The 19986-nt window shown below is 41.7% G+C and overlaps 1 protein-coding gene across 1 annotated transcript in view; it reads right to left on the bottom strand.

Annotated features, from left to right (window-relative positions):
- LOC118789878 (attractin-like protein 1) overlaps positions 1-19986 on the bottom strand; it is a 177415-nt gene that overhangs the window by 97839 nt on the left and 59590 nt on the right. The window contains exons 21-22 of the mRNA XM_036546598.1: positions 13591-13684; positions 3857-3909 (exon numbers count right to left, since the gene is read on the bottom strand). Coding sequence (XP_036402491.1) covers positions 3857-3909; positions 13591-13684 — 147 coding nt within the window. The remainder of the gene's footprint in view (positions 1-3856; positions 3910-13590; positions 13685-19986) is intronic.

The raw sequence follows: 19986 nt of genomic DNA, 5'->3' as shown, positions 1-19986 counted from the left end.
TGTGTGTGTGTGTGTGTGTGTGTGTGTGAGAGAGAGAGAGAGAGAGAGAGAGAGAGAGAGAGTTTCTGTGTGCATGTGGCTGTCCTTTCATGAGGATTCAGACAGATAGTGTTCAACCTACAGATGATTTTCAAATTATGAGCTTTACCCTTCCAAAATGTTTGATTTTACACATGATACAAAATAAGTCACTTCCAACCGAGTTTAATCTCTAAATTGAATCTTTCAACAGAGAAAATAGAACAAAATGTACATCTCTTCAATTTGCATATAATTTGCATTCAATAAGAAGTGAGCCAAATCTTCCTTGAAATAATAATTACACAGATATTAAGATGAGCTAAATCTGAACATAATTTAAGACTTATAAAATTTACCTGTGAAGAGTATTTTAATCATGAGTCTTAACACCCAAACATTTCAAAACCAACATTTTTGCACTGAGCAGGAATAAATGACCATGCTGGAACCTCTGAGCTAACAGGTGAAATATTTAGTTTACCCAATTTAAATATGCATAAAATTCCATAGCAAGAGCTGTATAATATTTCATGTTCAAACTCAGAGCCATTCAGTGACTATGTGAAACTATTTCTGGTTTCATCTACAGAAAAAAAGTTTTTTTTTATGTTGAGTCTGAGACACTCTCTACAAAGCACAGAAAACAGTACATGCTGGCCCAAGGCAATGATGTGGGGAGAAGTCTCCTCTGGACAGATGGATCTTGTACTGAAAGAGTACGGCAAATTCTCAGAAGAAGCATAGACGCATACAGATGTTTATGGGGAAGAAGGGGACCAGAAAGCTATGCCTCCATTGCCCTATACTGAAACCATTCTGAAGGGTCCCAAGCACAAGATGTAGAATTAAAATTTCTACAGGACATTCTGACAGTCAGAGGCACATACACACACACACACACACACAGGTGGGCAGAGGACTTCCTCAGATAAGTGAGGTGATAGGGAGTCTCAAAAACACAAATATGCACAGTGGCATCAAAAAAAAGAATTAAGAAAAAAAGTCAAAATGAATAAAACAAATGCTACTCAAGCAGTGTCAAAATACTGGCACAACTGTTCACAGGTCACAACACAGAATGAAATCATTCTCACCCCCCCCAACAAGCCAAAAGGGACTGCCTTGAACACTCTTTGGTTCCAACATTAATGCCTGTACTCTATAAACTACTTTCACAGGTGACCACTAACGAGGCAGTGTTACATACTCTCTTCTGTGTGTATGTAACAGATGTGTGGTCGGTTTTATACAAATGCACATACGTATAGAGTCACTACTACACACACAGGACATACATGGAACATGAAAACGCTATAGCAATATAGCATGTACTTCATGCGCGCTTCATGATCCCTGAGAATGGCACAACACTAACTCCCAGCTGCCCAAACACTCACAGTATGTTGTACCTGTTTTAACTACATGACCAATATAGCATTCAGCATTGACTTCCCCCTGACCAACACAACCGTCAATGAAAACCGTATTCCAAAAATGAAACAGGGAATACAAAGGTTAATGTATTTATTGTTAAACTAACACACTTAAAAATGGTTTGGGCTTGTGTTAAACAGGGAGGGAAACATGGCGCTGTAAGAACAGTCACACTGAGAGGGTGCTGGCACTGAGCTGCATCATCACACACAAACAGGAGTACACATGCATGCACAAATACACACACCCTCACATATGCAAAAATATGCACACATTACATATACACATGCATCCATGCATATGCGTGCGTGTGCACACGCATGCAGATTTGCTATTTTATAAAGTATTTACACACTGATAATGAGTCTTACTCCTTCAGCTGCTGATATAATTACCTGTGCTCCCTGTAAACTCATTCATATTCATAATGAAATCCGTTTACAAAACACACAATTTTAAAACTCAGCAGTCATGTCAATGTTTTCCTGGTCACATCAGCACAGGGTGGAGTAACGTGCCATGCTGTTCTACTCTTCTGGGAAAATCTTCATTCAGAGGTGGCAGAAAACTAATACAGAAGCATGCATCTATTTACAAAAGTATTTATGGCTGTTTAGCATGCTCCTATATCAAAGCACATAGTTATCTCACAAGATAAAAATGAATTTTTGCTCCAAAATGAAACCTGAATGAGTAATTATTACAGCAGGTTAACCTGGAGACTGTTCATTAGACCTTAAAATCTAGCTTTTAAGTTATAACTAAAGGATTGGTCAGAACTTACATGACAGAACTTATCAGGTAAATAGACTGGTTGTGATCTGTGTATTTCAAAATGAGGGTCACAGGAGATACATTTAATCAGTATTCACTGAAAGTATGACTAATTATGAGGCAGTGTATCTATAAATAGCTTCTTCTTTTCCTCCAGTAATGTGTTTTTTAACCTCTCAAGAACAAACAATAATTGTAATGCTTTACTATAAGTGATTATAAGGTGCTCTAATGGACATCTGTCCATCAACAGACCAGCTTTGCTCCAGCGCATGGCATAGATTCTCATAAAATAGCTTCCGTGAAGTCCTTCTGTGATGGCAAAGTTAATCTCCCTGTTTCCCCCATGCTGAGATATATCTGTTAGAACCCAAACTATTCTTTGTGCAAGGTACTCTCTGACAATGTTAAGAACATTATTTTAAGTAAAATTCGACTGACTGGCTGAGAATTGGGCAAAAAAATCGCCACCTTGGACAGTGTCATTTCCTGCACTTTCCTCATGCACATCACACTGCACTGCGAGAGTGCCATCTAGTGCCCTCCCACAATGCACCACTAGACTTGCTGTTCGTGTTTGCTCACAAACATCCTTGAGAGTCCAACAGACAGAGCCCACGTTCGCAAGCTTTAAATCATCCTCCTCACTCTGCACACAGATCAGACAGGAGAGAGGATGAGAAAGGGATATCCATTCTCATTTCTCTGAGGAAAGGTCTACTTGATTCACTTAATTTAACTGTACGGAAATACAGCCCTCCTCATACTCTTCTTTCACACAGACAAGTATTTGTGGGCTTTTGTGTCTATCTGAAAGTCAGGAATAATTCACTTTCAGCTCCTGCTGTGCTCACATTAACTTCAATAACGGTGACACCATCATATTCCACATAAACTCAACTCTGAGCAGAACTCAAGACCCCTCCAGTGAGGACAATCCAGGACACTGACACCTCAGTGTCCTGGATTGTCCTGAGTAGGATATTTCGCCCCAGTTGGAATGGTGACTCGACACCCTGTGTCTGTCCCTCCAAACGTTATCTCCATTAGCTGCAGTGGGTCTATCTGCCTGGAGTTTTAGGACTCCGGAGAAGCAACCTTCTCTGCTTTCTCTAACAATGCCCTTCAAAATAAAATCAGACACTGCAGTATTCAGGGTTTGAGCACATCGGGTAGGCAGGGTCAAGCTAGACAAAAACTCAACAGATTTTTCCAGACAATCTCAGACCCAGTTTAATTTCCATTTGATGAAATCTCCTAGAATACCTGTGGGTCTGGCACCTGTTCAGTTTCTCTGTGCTATTACAACATACTCAGACAATGCTAATCTCCACTTGAAGCCAAGATCAGTTCCTGTAAAAACACTTTCCGCACACCACCACTTGCCATCTGTGCCTTAAAGGCCTAACAAACCTCATCCAAATGCTGCAAGTGAATTCTTCCATTTAATATGGTTCATGACTCTGCACTTCCATATTTTGGTCACAGGTCTTTCCTCTTGGTGGAGGACAATGTAAGCACGTTTATAATGATGCTGTGTGTTTAAAATTTGGGCTTCTCTCCTGTGAAATCATCTCTCTCCTGTGAGAGCAGGCATACGGCCCAGGTGGGGTGATGGGATACTCACAATAACATGTTCCCCGCAGAGGGTTGCCGAGGTAACGATTCTCGGAGTCGCAACTGCAATTAAAAAAAAAAGAGCGAAACAGAATTTAAGAACCTTTTTAGGCGTCAATAAAGTGGAACATTCATTAAGCCTACAAGAAATGTCTCTTATGGTATCTGCCTGTTTTTCAGAGAAATCGCCGTTTCTTCAAATGTGACATTATTCCATCCATAACTGCCAGACAGCACAAAACAGGAGAGGTGTCGATTTCTCAGCTACAGGGTCTATAGACAGACACCAGGGGAGCGAAAGTCAACAGCACAAAAATCAACCAGGACTGATTCAGAGAGGATGGCGAAATGCACTCCTGTGTGAACCACTTCTCCCTGCACACTGATCCAGGTTTAGCGGTCTCTTCAGAGAAAAGCCATTAACATGCTGGAGGATTACAGGTTCAAATCCTGGAGAAAGCAAACAACTCGCCAGGTCACCATCTCTCAGAGCGGACTGAAGGCCTTCTCCATATTTAAGAGCACACAGGCAGAGTAAATGCTGGAATGGAACACGTTATGGATACAGTGGGAAACTCATTTTTGTTACTGTTTTATCATCTGGTTCAGTTTAAAAACCCAGCTTCATTATTACAGTAAAAGCCCTGTGTTTATTATTGTACAAAGACGGAACTCAGAGATGAAATGCAGTCCAGCAGCAGAATCCATTGTTGATATACACTCACCTCATTCGGCAAAAGTTTAAACAAATCTGATATAAATCACTAAAAATTCATGAAAACAATATGAAATGTTTTGAAAATGTGGTGCAGTGCTTATAGCATGTAACTTGATCTGTCAGTGAATAATCTATACCCAGTAGTATAAATACCGAATATAGCAATTACTAAACTTTCAAAAACAAATGGAAAACATCTAGGCATTTTCAAAAACAATTTAAGTACCACATTATTGCACTTGAACACGAAGTTACAAGTTCATCCTATACATACACACTGCATCACTTGTGTCTGCGGAACTTTCCTCTGAGAGACTGTGTGTGGCCTAGTCTAACCAGAGAAAGCAGCATTGTTTTGCAGTCCATTTGTCTCTAATGATTATTGGTCTCTCGAATTAATCTGCAGCACATAACAGACAGATTAAAGAGCATCAGGAGAAATGTGGAATATTCTCCTGTGGACTTTAGCAACCCACAGAACACTTAACTCCCAGACACCAAGGGCAGCCATTTGTCTCAAGATTAAGCAGATTATAAACTGTACTGTGAAGAGGGGAAGAATGGCCTTTTATCTGGATGGTGATTCCCATGAAGCCCACAAACAGAGGGCAGAAAACTCAAGCGAGGAGAACCCCAGAGACGATTAATCTGTGGTAGGGCTGGGCGATATAGTCGTCACCATATATCGATTAGCTATTTTTAGCATAATAATAGCTATCCCTGGTATGTGGCGTTAGGTTTCTTCCCGTGTTGTTTTCGCTTTAGTCATACCTGATGCGAGAGCACACCTCCAGTGTTCCGAGGCCATGTGAAATGCTTCCGGGGGAAAAAACGCCACTTGTATCTATTCAATGTTGATATCACAGCAACAGCACTATGCTGCTTCCATTGTGGTAGATAGAAACACATTGCTATAAAGATAAAGAGTGAAAACTGGAAAAATGCTATGCGTTTTTCAAAGCCACTAAGTAAGTTAACCAACATATAGATACAAGTGATATTTTTCTGCCCCAGAACAGGGGTGGCGGGTGAACTGGAAACAGGGGAAGCCCGAACACTACCTTTAAATCCATCATTACTTTCAACCTGTTCTCCTTTATCCTCCTTGATTAACAATAAAACAAATAATTCACAGAATAATCAACACCAATCATGTAATTAGAATAAATGATTATGCTCGTGAAACACCGCAGATTGTCTGTAGTTTGTGTGCTTTGTGTACAAAGCTACAATGTGAGATTGTTAATCAAGGAGGATAAAGGGAAACAGGTTGAAAGTAATGATAGATTTAAAGCTAGTGTTCGTGCTTCCCCTGTTTCCAGCTTACCCACCGCCACTGACCCGGAAGCATTTCACTGAACTTTGGAGGTGTGCTCCCACATCAGGTATGACTAAAAGGAAAAAAATACAGGAAGAAACCTAACGCCACATACCAGGGATAGCTGTTATTGCGCTAAAAACAGATATTCGATATATTGCGATGGCTATATCGCCCAGCCCTAATCTGTGGTTACAAACTGCATGACCAGAGTGCTTCCTTGCAGCTCTCACCTCCACAGTGCGAATGTCCTCAGACATTCACAGAGCAACAGAAGGTAACAGGCCGGGTCACCACTGATAGATGCCATGCAGACAGAGCCAGTGTCGACCAGGTCATAAAGTGAGGTTGGAGACCATGCTTTTGTTTTTAGACACACCCTCTCCACCCTTGAGCCCCCCAACTCAAAGCACAGCCACTCAGACCACACAAGCTCGCCGGCCTTGTAACCGAGCCCAAGCTAAAACAAATGATGGTAATGCTGTTCGGCATTCAGTGTTTATTTGTTTGCACCTCTACAGTGCTCTCTGACCCCTGTTAGGAGATCGTTTACCTCTCAGAATGCACACTTCTTTTCTGACAAGCCCCCTCTATTTGTTTATTCAGGTTTGCAGTGTAATTTTCTCCAAATGCCATCTGAATCCCTGTGTGGGGCCTGGCTGACAGATTACACAAACTGAGGGCCTCTCACACCATCCATTCTCATTCAAGCAAAACAATTAAAGACAATTAGCAGACCTCTTGACATAAATAACACCAGTGGTTCCCAAATTCAAACAAATACGACAGAAAAATGAAAATAATTACGAATCAACCAAAGAGAGTGTCATACACTTTCAAATAAAACTCACCAACACATTACAGTATGCCGTCATCAATAAACTTGTCAATTCAAACCCCTAAAATTCTCCAATCAGAGAAGGTCACAAAGGATGAAAAAGTACAGCCTTTCCTCAAACATGTCAATCACATTTCACCATAAGTCAACACGTTTATAAGATGGAGCTCTGATCTGGAGAATAATATCTTTGCAGTGTCTGTCAGCCCTTGTATACAGATGCTGTAGTCTTCAAACAGATCCTATAATGTGCTCTGAACGCAGACAGTCAAGTGACAGTGGCTGGCTTCTCATAGGCAGAAACTGCAGACTGCTCTCCACATGGAGCCACTTAAGAAGGAATTTATTTATTTTCTTCTACTCAAGGTTTATATTTCACTCTTTCAACTGTTCTCTCTCACACACACCACTGAAAACAGGATTACAGAGCATCTCGCTGTGTGACAGGCGTTGAGATAAGAACAGGAATTGGATCTGTCATGCTTCCAGTCTGCCACAGGGACAAATGCTCTGCACTTCCCCATTCCGCGCATGCTGAACCCCATAGGCCTGACCTCAGACCTTTGAACCCCGGCCTCTACTTCAGGAGCACTACATATGGAAATCTTGAATATTCTCTTAAGTGATTTTAAAAGTTAATGTTCATGAAATCACCTCCCGATTAGGCTATTCTTTGTGATTTTTGTTGTTGTTGTTTCTATATTTCTTATTTCCTTTTCTTTTGCCTCAAATATTTTTAAAATAAACAAATAGATGAACAGATCCAATCACATAATAGGAAAAATGACCAGCTGACATCCATAGTATATACACGTATGTATAATTACATATATTATGCAAGCATGGCCTCCCTGCTGGCTGATTGCTAAAGGAGTGGACGTGTGAGTGTCTGTGCTATGTGCTGCATTTCCCCGGCCCGCGTTCACCCAGCAATCAGTCTAACAGTCAGACTTGTAGGATAGACTGAGCTCTCAGGCCTTGACAAGCAATCTGGTGCAGACAGCCATGTGGAACGAGGTTTGTTGTGTTTCCGTACGCCTCCTCTCCATCCCACATCCACAGATCTGTCGGCATCAAGCTTTGAGACAAATCCTCCCCGACAAATTTAACAAGGGAAAGATTTGCTTTTGCTGCTGCAACGGAGGTTTGAGGTTGTACCTGTCTTCACTCATAGCTTAAACAGTGCAGTGTCTCTCGCCTGGCAGTTGACTCCCAGGCAGCCGGGCAGCTGGATTCATTACACTGGTGGGACGAAGGAGCACCTCTACTCCACTGCAAACTGGCAACCCAGGGGTGCATTCAATAACTCTCATTCAGCACATATTGGAAAACACTTTGCTTTTCTGCAAGCAGTTCTCTTGGAACTCTGCAGCATTTTGCCACTAGGACTTTCACTTTAGTTTTGCGGGCGTGTCAAAACAGCAAAGGTATTTGGCTTGGGTTTCTCTGCCATCGTGGTGGTGGTTGCCAGTGACAAAAAGGCTGATTAATCACTGGTGCTGGATTATCACAACTTTGCAAAAGAGACTCCAAAAGAGAGACTTTGCAAAAGAGAAGGCATCAACAATGCTTTACAAACACAGACAATCTGCTTTATATAGTATTTTGCTGCAAGAGAGAACATTCACCACCATGTTAGCTAAGAATATGTTTTCTATTTTTTATACCGCCCACAAATATAGACAAATTACATTTCAAAATAACTGTAGCTATATAGGGATTGGGTAATACATGTATTATTTATAGTAGTCTGTATCAATTAACTGAAAAGCAGACTAAAAACAAATGCACTTTCTTCCCCACTAGGAGTGCTTCGTTAGGGGGCATTGAACTTTGAGCATAACTTGTGGTTGACATCACTTTACAAAACTGTTTAGGGTATTGAATGCATCCCCAGTCTACAGTACACTGTGGAAAAATTAAAGGGTGGTCTTGCTCTGCTGGAGGTCCAGCCTCTCCCACCCACACATACACACGGGTATATGTCCATTTTGTGAAGGGGAACACGTACAAGGGAAGGGGTTTACTGTGAAAGGAGAGGAGCACTTCAAGACCACAGGGATCCACAGCCTATGAGGGTCTTTCTTTACCTGAAGTAAGACAGCATCAGCTGATTGGCTCAATTTGAGCCTGACTGAACAGGTGGATACAGCCTATCAAGAATAGCCATTTTTCCATTTAGAGCAGCTCAACTTCACCTATAAAAAGTCAGTCATGACATTTGTACAGTGGTGGCAGAACAGTAACGCAGTGGTGGAGCAGAGCAGTGATAGAGCAGAGTAGCAGTGAGTGGTGGTGGAGTGGGAGTAGAGGGGTGATAGTGAAGTAGTTAGTGGTGGTAGAACAGCACTGATAGTGGGCGAGCTGTAGTGGAACTGGAAGGGTGGATGATGAGTAGTGACTAGAAATATAACGTTTGTAAAATTAGGCATTGTGCATATAGTAGGCCTGTGGAGAGACACGCATGTGGCTGAAATCGATAACAGCGGGGGGGTCCATTAATGCACCGGAGTAAGGCGACGGAGCTCACAGAGTTACACTGCAGAAAAGAATTGAAGGGAACCCCATCTAATTTCAAATAAATAAACCCTCCTCACAATCTGAACCACAGTGCATCTCTCAGCCCAGGCAAATCTATATTTTAAATAGCCACCAACAAAACAGCAGCGGACAGCCATCACAATTATCCCAAAACTGCATTGATGAAACCAGACAATCGTGTTAAATACTCTGCTGATCCACACATAATTTATGTCATAGTGAGATTTGTGTCTCAGTGTTGCAGCACGCACAGCTTGGCACTGCATTATGAAATGTTCAATAATTGCGATCCGGTTTCGGCCTGTTGTCACAGTGCCGTCCCTTGTCCTCAGAATGAGCCTATTTTCCCAGCCTTGCCTGTACCAGCCCTTTTCAATGACTAGGCTGTGATCATTAAGGCAGTATTTGGTCAGGATCTTCCCCTGCTTTCCTTTCTGACAGTGACCAAGTGTTCTGTCTAGGTATACTTTATGGTCAACTCCTGATAGCATTGTATTTTATTTTGTGTTTTAGTGTTTGCATCCCAATGGCATAGATAAGCGTGTTTGAGATGCTTTATAATTCAGGCTACTCCCATGCTAAGTGTTCTTGTACCGCTGTCCTGAAGCTGATTGATTGTGGTGTGTGCTTCAGGACCAGCTGGCTAGTTAGTTTGGATTTCTGTACTTTGTGTGAGCCCAGAATTTTAATGCTCTTTTGTGCATGTTAACAATCAATGGATAATGGCCTAATCTGGCCCTGCATGTGTTCTTTAGACTCTGTCCTTTAATTAAAATGTTTTGCGGAATTCTGAAGAGAGTGTTTCATTGGATTGTTTGTCCCATTTTGTGCGATTCTGATTTATGACACAAGCGCCACATTTTGCTTTGTCTGAAACCACTTGGCTGAATGAAACTTTCTACATTTTTTCACCAAGTTTTAATTGGTGATTGTGGGGGGAGGGTGTCATAAGCCTGGTTGCAACCACTATCACTAATATTAACTTCTATGGGGCACTGACAGGATCCTGGTGTATGTAGCTGGTGGAATGCTCTACGATAGTACTGGACAGATGCAATGTGGGTCTTATTAAGGGTAAGCAGTCCAGCATAGTGGTAAGGAGCAAGGCTCATGACCGAAAGGTTGTAAGCTTGATTCCCTGCTGGGGTACTGCTGTTAAGCAAGGTATTTTACCCAGAATTGCCTCAGTAAATATCCAGCTGTATAAATGGATAACACGTGAAAATTTAACCTATGCAAGTTGCCTGGGAGGAAAGTGTCTGCTACATGACAAAAATGTAAAAAAATTACTTGTTTATCACTCCTTCTCAGGAGGATTCTCTTTTTTACTTTAGGTTAACGGGTCCTGATAGACGGTACCACAGGATCCATTGTGTTCTCTCCTTACACAGCTCTACCCATCACCCACCACATTCCCTCCATACCCCCTCCTCTCCCTCTCTCTCTTTCTCTCTCTCTCTCTCTCTCTCTCACCAAGACCCTTGTAAATCAACCCCTCCCTATCTCTATCTCCTCCTTCCTCCACAGTAAAACTCAACTCTGGAGTAGGTGCAAAGGATGAACAGGGCAGGAGATTTAAATGCCGCTCCAGAGTATTTTTTTTTTATTTACATGACCTTTCAAGACCCGGCATTTCACAAATATGAACTTTCAAACAAACAGAGGCATCTACTGGTTTCCCCATGTAGTCTTCCTCCTGGCTAATGGAGTCTACAGAACACCTCTGTGCTGTTAATGAAGTATTCATTAAAAGCACTCCTACTCTGAACACCTGTTAGAGACTGTTACAGAGGGAAGCTTAATATAATCTTGAAGAAATCATTTATTCATAATCAACAAAACAAATGATGGATTTGGAGTTCATGCTGCGATTTCCATCTGACTTAAAATAATTCTTTCATTGACTGAAAAGTATTTCAGCAGAATACCTGATGCATTAAAATGAGACGCCATATTAAGAAATGGACGTTGGAATTAACTTTGAAGCCAAGCTGTGCTCAAAGATCTGTCACTTGACTGTGTAAAAGCTCAGTAATGTTAAATAAAATGTTTACCACTACTGAACGATAACACATTCCTTCTGCCAGCCAGTAAGAAATACCACTGTCATGGTATTATTACTCTGCTCAAAACACCCTAATCCTTTAAAACAACATAAATCAGGAGAATGCTGGTGAAAAGCACCTGTGCCAGCCCTATGAAAAATCATACTCTAACCTTACAATCCCTACAGTTACTGTAATGCCAGTCTCAATTTCTAGGCTAGAACCTTCATTTTAAAGTGAAGAAGACAATTTTACACAATAAGGCAAAATAATGAGGTTAATCAAAGTCACTCCTGTCTTAAATTCATAAAATTAGGTGCTGAACTGTTTTTTTGAAAATGAGGATAATTCTTTCATATAACTTTACAAATAACAGCTTACGTCAAATCCAAATTATTTACACCCGTAACTATTTACATAAAAATGGCTTGACCTCTCTCCTCTGGAAATGCCAAATCACCAAAAACATAAATCTGAAATGACGCACACTACTGTATGTGTCATGGGAAAAATGTTCCTGTCTGTTCCTGTTATATGACTGAAGACCGGGGCTGAAATGAAACACTGTGATCGGTGAAATAAGGCATGAACACACTCAGCAATAAAGCTTCAGAGGAAACATATGCTGGGAAACGGTACCGAAGATAAGAGCACAGGTGTTTATGTGACCCTGTTCCACTCAGTACTCAAACAGTACAGTGACCTGAAACAATACACTGCCAGCTTGCACGGTGTTCACTCCCTCTGCAGAACTAACACACACGCATACATGTGCCCCTGCACACAAACACTCATACGTTAGTGTTATCCATGAGACATTGGCTCTGACAGACTCCAATCCCACATGAATGGTTTCACTTAGAGCACAACCCTTTTCACCAAAATACAGTACCAGTCACAGGTTTGGACACACTTTTCTTTCTTTATTTTTACCATTTTCCACATTTTAGAATAATAATAAAGCCATAAAAACTATGAAATCAGATAAATGAACTTATGCAGTAACCAAAAATGCATTATAAACAAATCAAAACTATCTTTTAGTTTAGATTCTTCTAAAAGAGGCAAAATATGTTTTTTTTGGAAATAAATTCACGCACAGGCATGAACTTCACTATTTATATTTGCCTACGAAATAAGTTTAAAGCGTTTAAGCATAAGTCTTTGGATCAAAATGTCTTTGAATGAATGTTAATCATCTTAATCAGGTGAGGCTAAACTTTTGACTGGTGCTGCATCTACAGAGCATTTTTTACATTACAGTCAGAGGGTTTAAGAGAGGCTGCTGAGGGCACACACAAAGGCTGCCACCCTCCACCTACTGATACATTAAGTACATGAAAGCCTCACTTCCGCCACTCTACCACCTCGATTAAACTTACTCTGCAAGGTGCACTGTTCAGCAGAAAAGAAAAAGCAGCAGCTGCAATCACAAGTGGTGACACAATATGTTAGAGTGTGTGAGTCATATAAAGGGGAAAAAAGTACTAAAAAAGGACGGCTCAGTCATATAATGATGGTACGTTCATGCTTTACATTATTTAGAGCATCGACCAAAAATAAGGAAGTATACAAATTCTGGGCAGCCAGCAAAGGATATCATTTGCAGGTCCTGTCATGCTTTTCATTAGGACAGAAGGCAGCGAGGGAGTACCTCTTCGTAGTCTCCTGAAAGATGCTGGCAGAGCCCAACAACAGCCCCATGGTGAGTCCTTTCATTCCTAAACCTGTTGTCTGCCGGCTCCGATCCTATTGTTCCATATTAAATTTGTGAGTGTGAATGGGGTGTGCAACCTTTTTTGGAATTGCCAATTGGACATTGCAATCATCTCACTGCAATAATTTCTGCAGCTGGACAGGTGCATTGGAGAGAGACCAGAGCAATCCTCCATAACACTCTCATACAGCCAACAAGCATTCCTTTCGTTGCAAACCATGCCTTGCCTGGTACCTAGCAACCTGTCAAAGCAAGAGTAAATGAAGAAATGGAGATATGAGAAAATACAGAGACGTTTCTTTAGTTTTCAATACGCAAATTTCCTCACTTCAATACCAGAGAACAATTCCAACCACTGGTGAAAGGACTTCTATTAAAGGCGGTTGCAGCACTATCCTTTACCATGTTGCTGCATTTTTAAGCAAGCGTATTACGAGAGGTCCTTCATTCCCTTGTGAATAAAAGCAGTGTGAAAAGCAGAGGCTCAGTCAGATATGTCAGTCAGATTGTTGTGGGTTCATCTTTGTCATCTCGCAGTGCATAGAGTGAAACCAAGGCTATACTCACAGCTGGCACTGCTCTCCTTTGATTCCTTTAGTTGTGCAGTAACACTTCCCTGTGAGGACCTGGCAGGAACTTGCGTGGCCATTACACTTACAGGCTGCAGGAGAGAGAAAGGAGGGAAGACATTATACTTTCAGGCTACAGCAGAGAGGGAGTGAGAGTGTGAGTGAAAGAGGTAGAGCAACAGAGAGAAAGCACAACATGGCCTGCTGGAACATAACAGACTACATCAGAACTGGGTCCTTTGAGTTAACAGGAAAAAATAATAATAAAATAATTTTCTAAAAAAAAAAAACATCCAAATATCAGGGAAATACTCATATTTTCAAAGTAGATACGGATATAGTTCAACATTGCACAATAAACATACTTAGGTCTGAAAAAGGCAAACAGAAAGTTTCAAAGTGAAAGAAACAAATTTATGTGAACTAAAAGGAGAGCATTAAGGGAGTGTTACATCATGCAGAGAATGCCAACTCATGTTGCATAAACTGTAGTCATTGAAAAGTAACTGAAGCTATTTCACTACAATACATGGCAGTGAAGCGCCAAGTCTGCCAACAGGACAAGACTATTTCTGGAAACTTATAAAAATCAGTTTCCCCATTCTTATCATCATAAGGCTGTGGAAAGTCAAAAGCTGGCCCCAGAGAAGAGTTCCATCAACTAGCTGGTTCTGAGGCTGCAAGCACAAGCATCACCTATAAGCAAACAGTTTTTGGACAGTACCATATAAACACAAACAATGAAACTCAACCAAAGCATACGGCAACAAAGAGGGGTCCAAAACTGACTACATCAGCTACTTGACCACAGTGACCGATAAGAAACTGGGGGAAAAAAAAATCTGAAAAGTTACAATTCTGTGAGCACAGCCAACACAAGACCAGTCAACAGAAGCAGGCCTGGCTTTCAATGACCTGGCTTTCACACTGTAATCAACAAGTGGTTGACACAGACATGCATGAAGATGTAAGGAAACGTATTAAATGAATTAAAATTCATCCAGGGTCCCTTGCACTGCAGGGCATTCAACATCTACTCATCCTCCTTGAGAATGAAAGGGCTGCACTGTCTGGGCAACCATAAACATCCTAGCTTTTGCTAAAAGCATCACATTAATAGGTGTAACTGTTTATCTCCATATGCAAATTAACTACTCCATTTGTTTGTTTTTTAGTTACATAAATTTGCTATTCATGCACTGCACTTTTTAAAAATCAGCTTCATAATGTTTTCTGAGAATGTCACTGTGCTTTAGCAGCACAAATGTTTCTTTGTAATTGCAATGAAGTAAAGCGAGGCAAAGCGAATTGAATCAAATCAAACTGAATCAAACTGAAATGGAAAGAAACGGGGGAGAAAGAACAAGAGAGGGAGGGAGAGAAGTAGAGATGGAGAGATGTAAAGATAGAAAGAGAAGGTGAGAGACACAATGAGAGAAATAAAGGAGCAAGAAAAAATTGACAGTAACTGCAATAACAATGCTCCACAGTCAGTAAGCTACAATGTTTTATTAGTGAGCTTAAACTCCACATTACAACAGCATCCCTGCATGAACTCAAATTCTAATCAGCTGCAACCCACGTTTATTAAAAAGGTTTTTTCTTCCGAAGCAAAGGGCTTAAAAACCTGCAACAATGAACCAAAGCACCACATTGAAATCTCATTTCAGTTGTATGAAAATTTCTGAGGAACAGAACTTCACAAAACCCTACATTAAATGAATCTGCATAGAGAAGAGAGCACTGTGCTCAATCACTTCATTAAATCACCAGAAACAAAAATAAAAGTTCAGAGATGTTCTGGGCCCAAAAGCAATGGCAAATTGCCAATCAGAAGCAGATATGAGGACAGTAATTGTCACATACACATTCTTGAGCTGGGTCACTGCTTGATGTTTGCATGGAGTAGCACTACCCCCAAGAAGCACAGGACACAGGACATCTCCATGGTCATTTCTGACTCTTCTGACCCACCTATGCTTGAGCACATGGCCCCTTGGTGAATTTTAGTTCAGACCCTGTTCTGATGAACAGGGTGTATTTTGTGTAACATTATTTATTTCAAGAAATCTATGGAAACATCCTTTTAATACAGCAATGTATCCACACAGACCATTTCTTCATGCAGGTCATCTTTGGATGTGTTTTTTTCCTTTGTATTTACCACATGATAGATAGCATATCTAACCACACTGGGAACTGCAAAGCAAACAACACTAGGGATCTCATCTGCAAAGTATGATTATATTCCTGTGAAAACTAAATAATTCTGACATGTTCAAAACAACTGGAGTATGTAGTGAGGAGCAAGTCACAAAGAGGGTGGAGCCTTCTGATGAGCAAGTGACAAAGAGGGCAGAGCCTTCTGATGAGCAAGTGACAAAAAGGGTGGAGCCTTCTGATGAGCAAGTGACAAAGAGGGTGGAGCCTTCTGATGAGCAAGTGACAAACAGGGTGGAGCCTTCTGATGAGCAAGTGACAAAGAGGGTGGAGCCCTCTGATGAGCAAGTGACAAAGAGGGTGGAGCCTTCTGATGAGCAAGTGACAAAGAGGGTGGAGCCTTCTGATGAGCAAGTGACAAAGAGGGTGGTGGTTTCTGCACAGGCTCTCAGAGTCCTCCAACAAGAGAGGCCCACAGCAGCACACTTTGGAACAGAGCAGACAGAAAACCCACTCAACAGCCTTGCCCATTTTCAGAAAACACAAAGAAACAAGTAAGGAGGACGCACAAGCACTTGTGCTGAAAGGCACTAGGGCTTCTCTGCTTTTCATCTGCGGAGTGATTTCATGCACTGCAGTCCTTTGTGTATTCACTTATATTCCCACATGCTGGTCTTTCCACAAAGCCAAACAGCCAAGTCTGACAAAGAAATGCATTGTTTTCTTTTTTTTTCCTTCCCCACTCTCTCTCTGTTTGATCAAGCTTTGCCAAACACATTAGGAGGACCAACATTTTTCTCTCAAACACAGAGTATGCTTTTTGAAATAAATACACACATTACACACATTGCAATTTATTCCACAAACAGCTAGTTTCTGTCCAAACCAACACAAGAGCTGTACTGTAGATAAAACCCCCCTCCTACACACATGCACACAAACACGCATACACACAAAAAGGCACATATATACACTGCCTTTCTCCCCCTTTCTCTCTCCCTCTCTCACACACACACACACACACAAGCACACAGGATGTCAGTGAGCAGAGGAATAAGCTTAATTGTGTTCTGGAGTGGCAGAACTCCAGGGGGAGAGCCAGGGCTGCCGGATGATTTATGGCTAAATTAGGATCTACAGAATGTACTCAGACAATAGAAGTGGAGCATCGCAGTTCTGCAGCTGCTGGTTCAGCATTTACACATGGACCTGTGGGCACGACAGAACTTTCTCAAACTACAGAACCTACTGCAGCCTTCCCTCCATCTCTCTCTCTCTCTCTCCCTCTCTAATATTGCACAAAAGAGAATAGGGCAACAGTGAACTTCGGCTGAAGTGTGTGTGGTCTTCAAATAATCAATTCATTTCAAAGCGAGTAGTGGAACTTTCAACAATACTGCCTTTCAAAGGGAGAGAACACATTCCCCTCTCTCTCACATGCACTTGTAGTTTCACTCATACACCAACAAGCCCATACATTCACCCACACACTCACGTATACATTCATGCACTCACTCACACACAATCACAGTCACACATATACTCACAATCACTCACACACTCCCTCACACACTAACAGCAAGGAGGTTGAGACAGAAATTGATGTTAATTACCACACTTTAGAGACGATATAATTATATTACATGTTTTTGCTGAGATAGATTTTATGGATTTGCAATTTCTAAACCCTAAGAGTGTCATTACCTGCCATCTGTGTCATAAAGCTCATAAACTGAGCCTCTCTCCAGCAGAGAGAGAGAGGGACTAGGGGGAGGGAAACAGAGAAAGAGAAAGAAAGGGGTAGAGATGATGAAGAGAGCAGGAAAGGGAGGGAGAGAGAGAGAACAGATGTAGCCATTAACCACCAGACATCAGATGAGCAGCAGTTATGTAAGGATTAACTGAGAGGTGTTTACAGCATAGACGGATGGCTAAATACAACAAACTGGAGAGACCCCATTAAGAGAGATCACTGTAAGGCTCCCTCACTTTAGCTGTAAACACTGTGAACATGAATAGTGATATCGTCAGTGGTATAGTGGTTTTCAAAAGAACATCCTAGAGAGCAATTCAGTTGAGAAAACGGGATTTCTAATTTCACTGACGCAGAGAGAAAAGAATATCTGAGAGAAAAAAAACATACTTATATTTTTAGGAATGTGTCTGCTATTTCACAAAGTGACATCACTAAGCATAATTTATGCACTTAAAACACTATACAATCTGCTTCGATTGATTAAGTTCTCAGTATTTACAGTAACCACACTGTATATAAGGTCTTGTATATAATATGCTACCTCACTGGCTACCTATTTTGTATTTTTTCTGTAATAATACCTGCAAGTTACAAAAACAGCAAAAGCATAATGCTGGCCATAAGAAAGAGTGAAATGGAACCTGAAGCAAACCTGCATCACACTAATGCTGACAGCACAGAATCCCTGTCCATTGCTGGGATTTTATATAAATCACATTTCCTGTTTGTGGCACAGCCTCCGCTGGGGCCGTCATTCCTCAGGCTAATGCACCAAGCATTCTGCCCTTGCAATTACAGAGCTGCCCTGTAGGGGCAGTGTAACAGGGACTGTGCCAAACCCAAAATGCTGTTTACAACATTGGCATGAAGCCAGATATAGGTAATACTAACCCCCTATAGAGCTGGCAAACAGAAATTTGACTAACAACAATTACTGCATCCATTTGTGGACCCCTGTGGTACTCCAACACCTCAAACTGAGACATCTTCTACCGTAGAGCTCCTGTACTTCAAGATAAGCATCTGCTACCATTGCCATGTAAGGTTTGAGAGACCCCACACAGGGTCTCTCCTGCTATCCCACAGACACAGAAGTGCCAACACCCTAGGTGCCAACCCATTAACACAAAAATACTGCTATCAGAGACCCCATACAGGGTCTCCTCCACTATCCCACAGACACAGAGGTGCCGACACCCTAGGTGCCAACACACTCACACAGACACACAGACATACACACAAAGGCTGCCATAGACTGTTACCTGGCTAGGCCTCTAGTTGAGGGCTGAGGGTCAGACCCCCTGCGGACCAGCAGAAAGCAGGTAACAGAGGTAATTGTCAGAGTTAAGAATGCCAGATGCAAGAATGTAGCTGAAATACACATTTCTGTTTCCCGCCTCTGAGGACAAACAACTTAGAGAAGGTATATAAAGTGCCTCAATGTATCAACCAGTGTTCAATTACTCCGCGAACCCAAAGAGACTTTTTCTGTGACGCTTTGCCGATCATTGTAAAACTTTCTCATTGCAACTGCTCGAATGCCAATAAAACCGTACCGACTTCCAAACTACATCGGACCCGCGCCTCTTCAATTCTTACAGCCACTATGCACAAATATGTGCATGCACACACACACACACACACTTGCATGTATCTGTCCACTCAACATTACCTGTCTTTACATATTTAGTACCTGTCCAAAATACCCGTGAACTTGTGGATGGTCTGGATATATGTGGCTATGTTGTATTCCAAAGTATATTTGCTTTTACCAAAAACGAAATAGTGCAGTACTGGACAATTGTTGCCTACAAAGAGAAAAAGATTGTTACCTACAAAGGAAAAAACTTTTGACAGAACGAATGAAATGACAGAATGAATGAAACTACACTTGGAAAGGGTCAGGGGTCAGAGATGAGAGCAGGGAGGGAACACAGGTCAGAGCACAGTCGAGGAAATAAGTGCAAAATGGTGACCTTGCTAGCCCTTCAGGGTCATATTTCACAAAGTAAAATTGTGACAGAGGGCAATTGTTTGTGCTTGAGGGGGGCTCTTCTGTTTCAGAGCAGACAGCAAAGGGACGAGGAGTGACGTCTTGAGTAAACTTTGTTTTTTGTCCGAAGAGGACACAGTCGCCACATCCTCTCCAGGGGACCCTCTTTTAATTTGCGAACGTGGCGGTGAATGTGGCAATATGCCCGCTTCCTCACCCTGTCCACGGTGCCCGGCGAGAGCCGCGACAGTACCCCCAGACGAGTGATAAATTAGGAGAGGGCCAGAGCAGATGTCTCGGGGCGTCCCGTGTAGTTTGGTATTCACAACAACGCAGTTGCACCCAAACTCTACTCTCTACAGCAATTAAGCATGATTAAGAGCTTATACATGTGTCCCATTTCACAACTGCTGCACCTGAATGTGACTGTGCCTGCTTTTTGCTACAAAAGGCTGGCTTTTGTATCACATTATAGTTGCTCAGCA

Source organism: Megalops cyprinoides, chromosome 15 (assembly GCF_013368585.1).
Source record: "Megalops cyprinoides isolate fMegCyp1 chromosome 15, fMegCyp1.pri, whole genome shotgun sequence".
NCBI classification, from domain to species: Eukaryota; Metazoa; Chordata; class Actinopteri; order Elopiformes; family Megalopidae; genus Megalops; species Megalops cyprinoides.
Note: the sequence above shows the minus strand (reverse complement) of the source record. Positions and strands in the feature narration are given on the sequence as shown.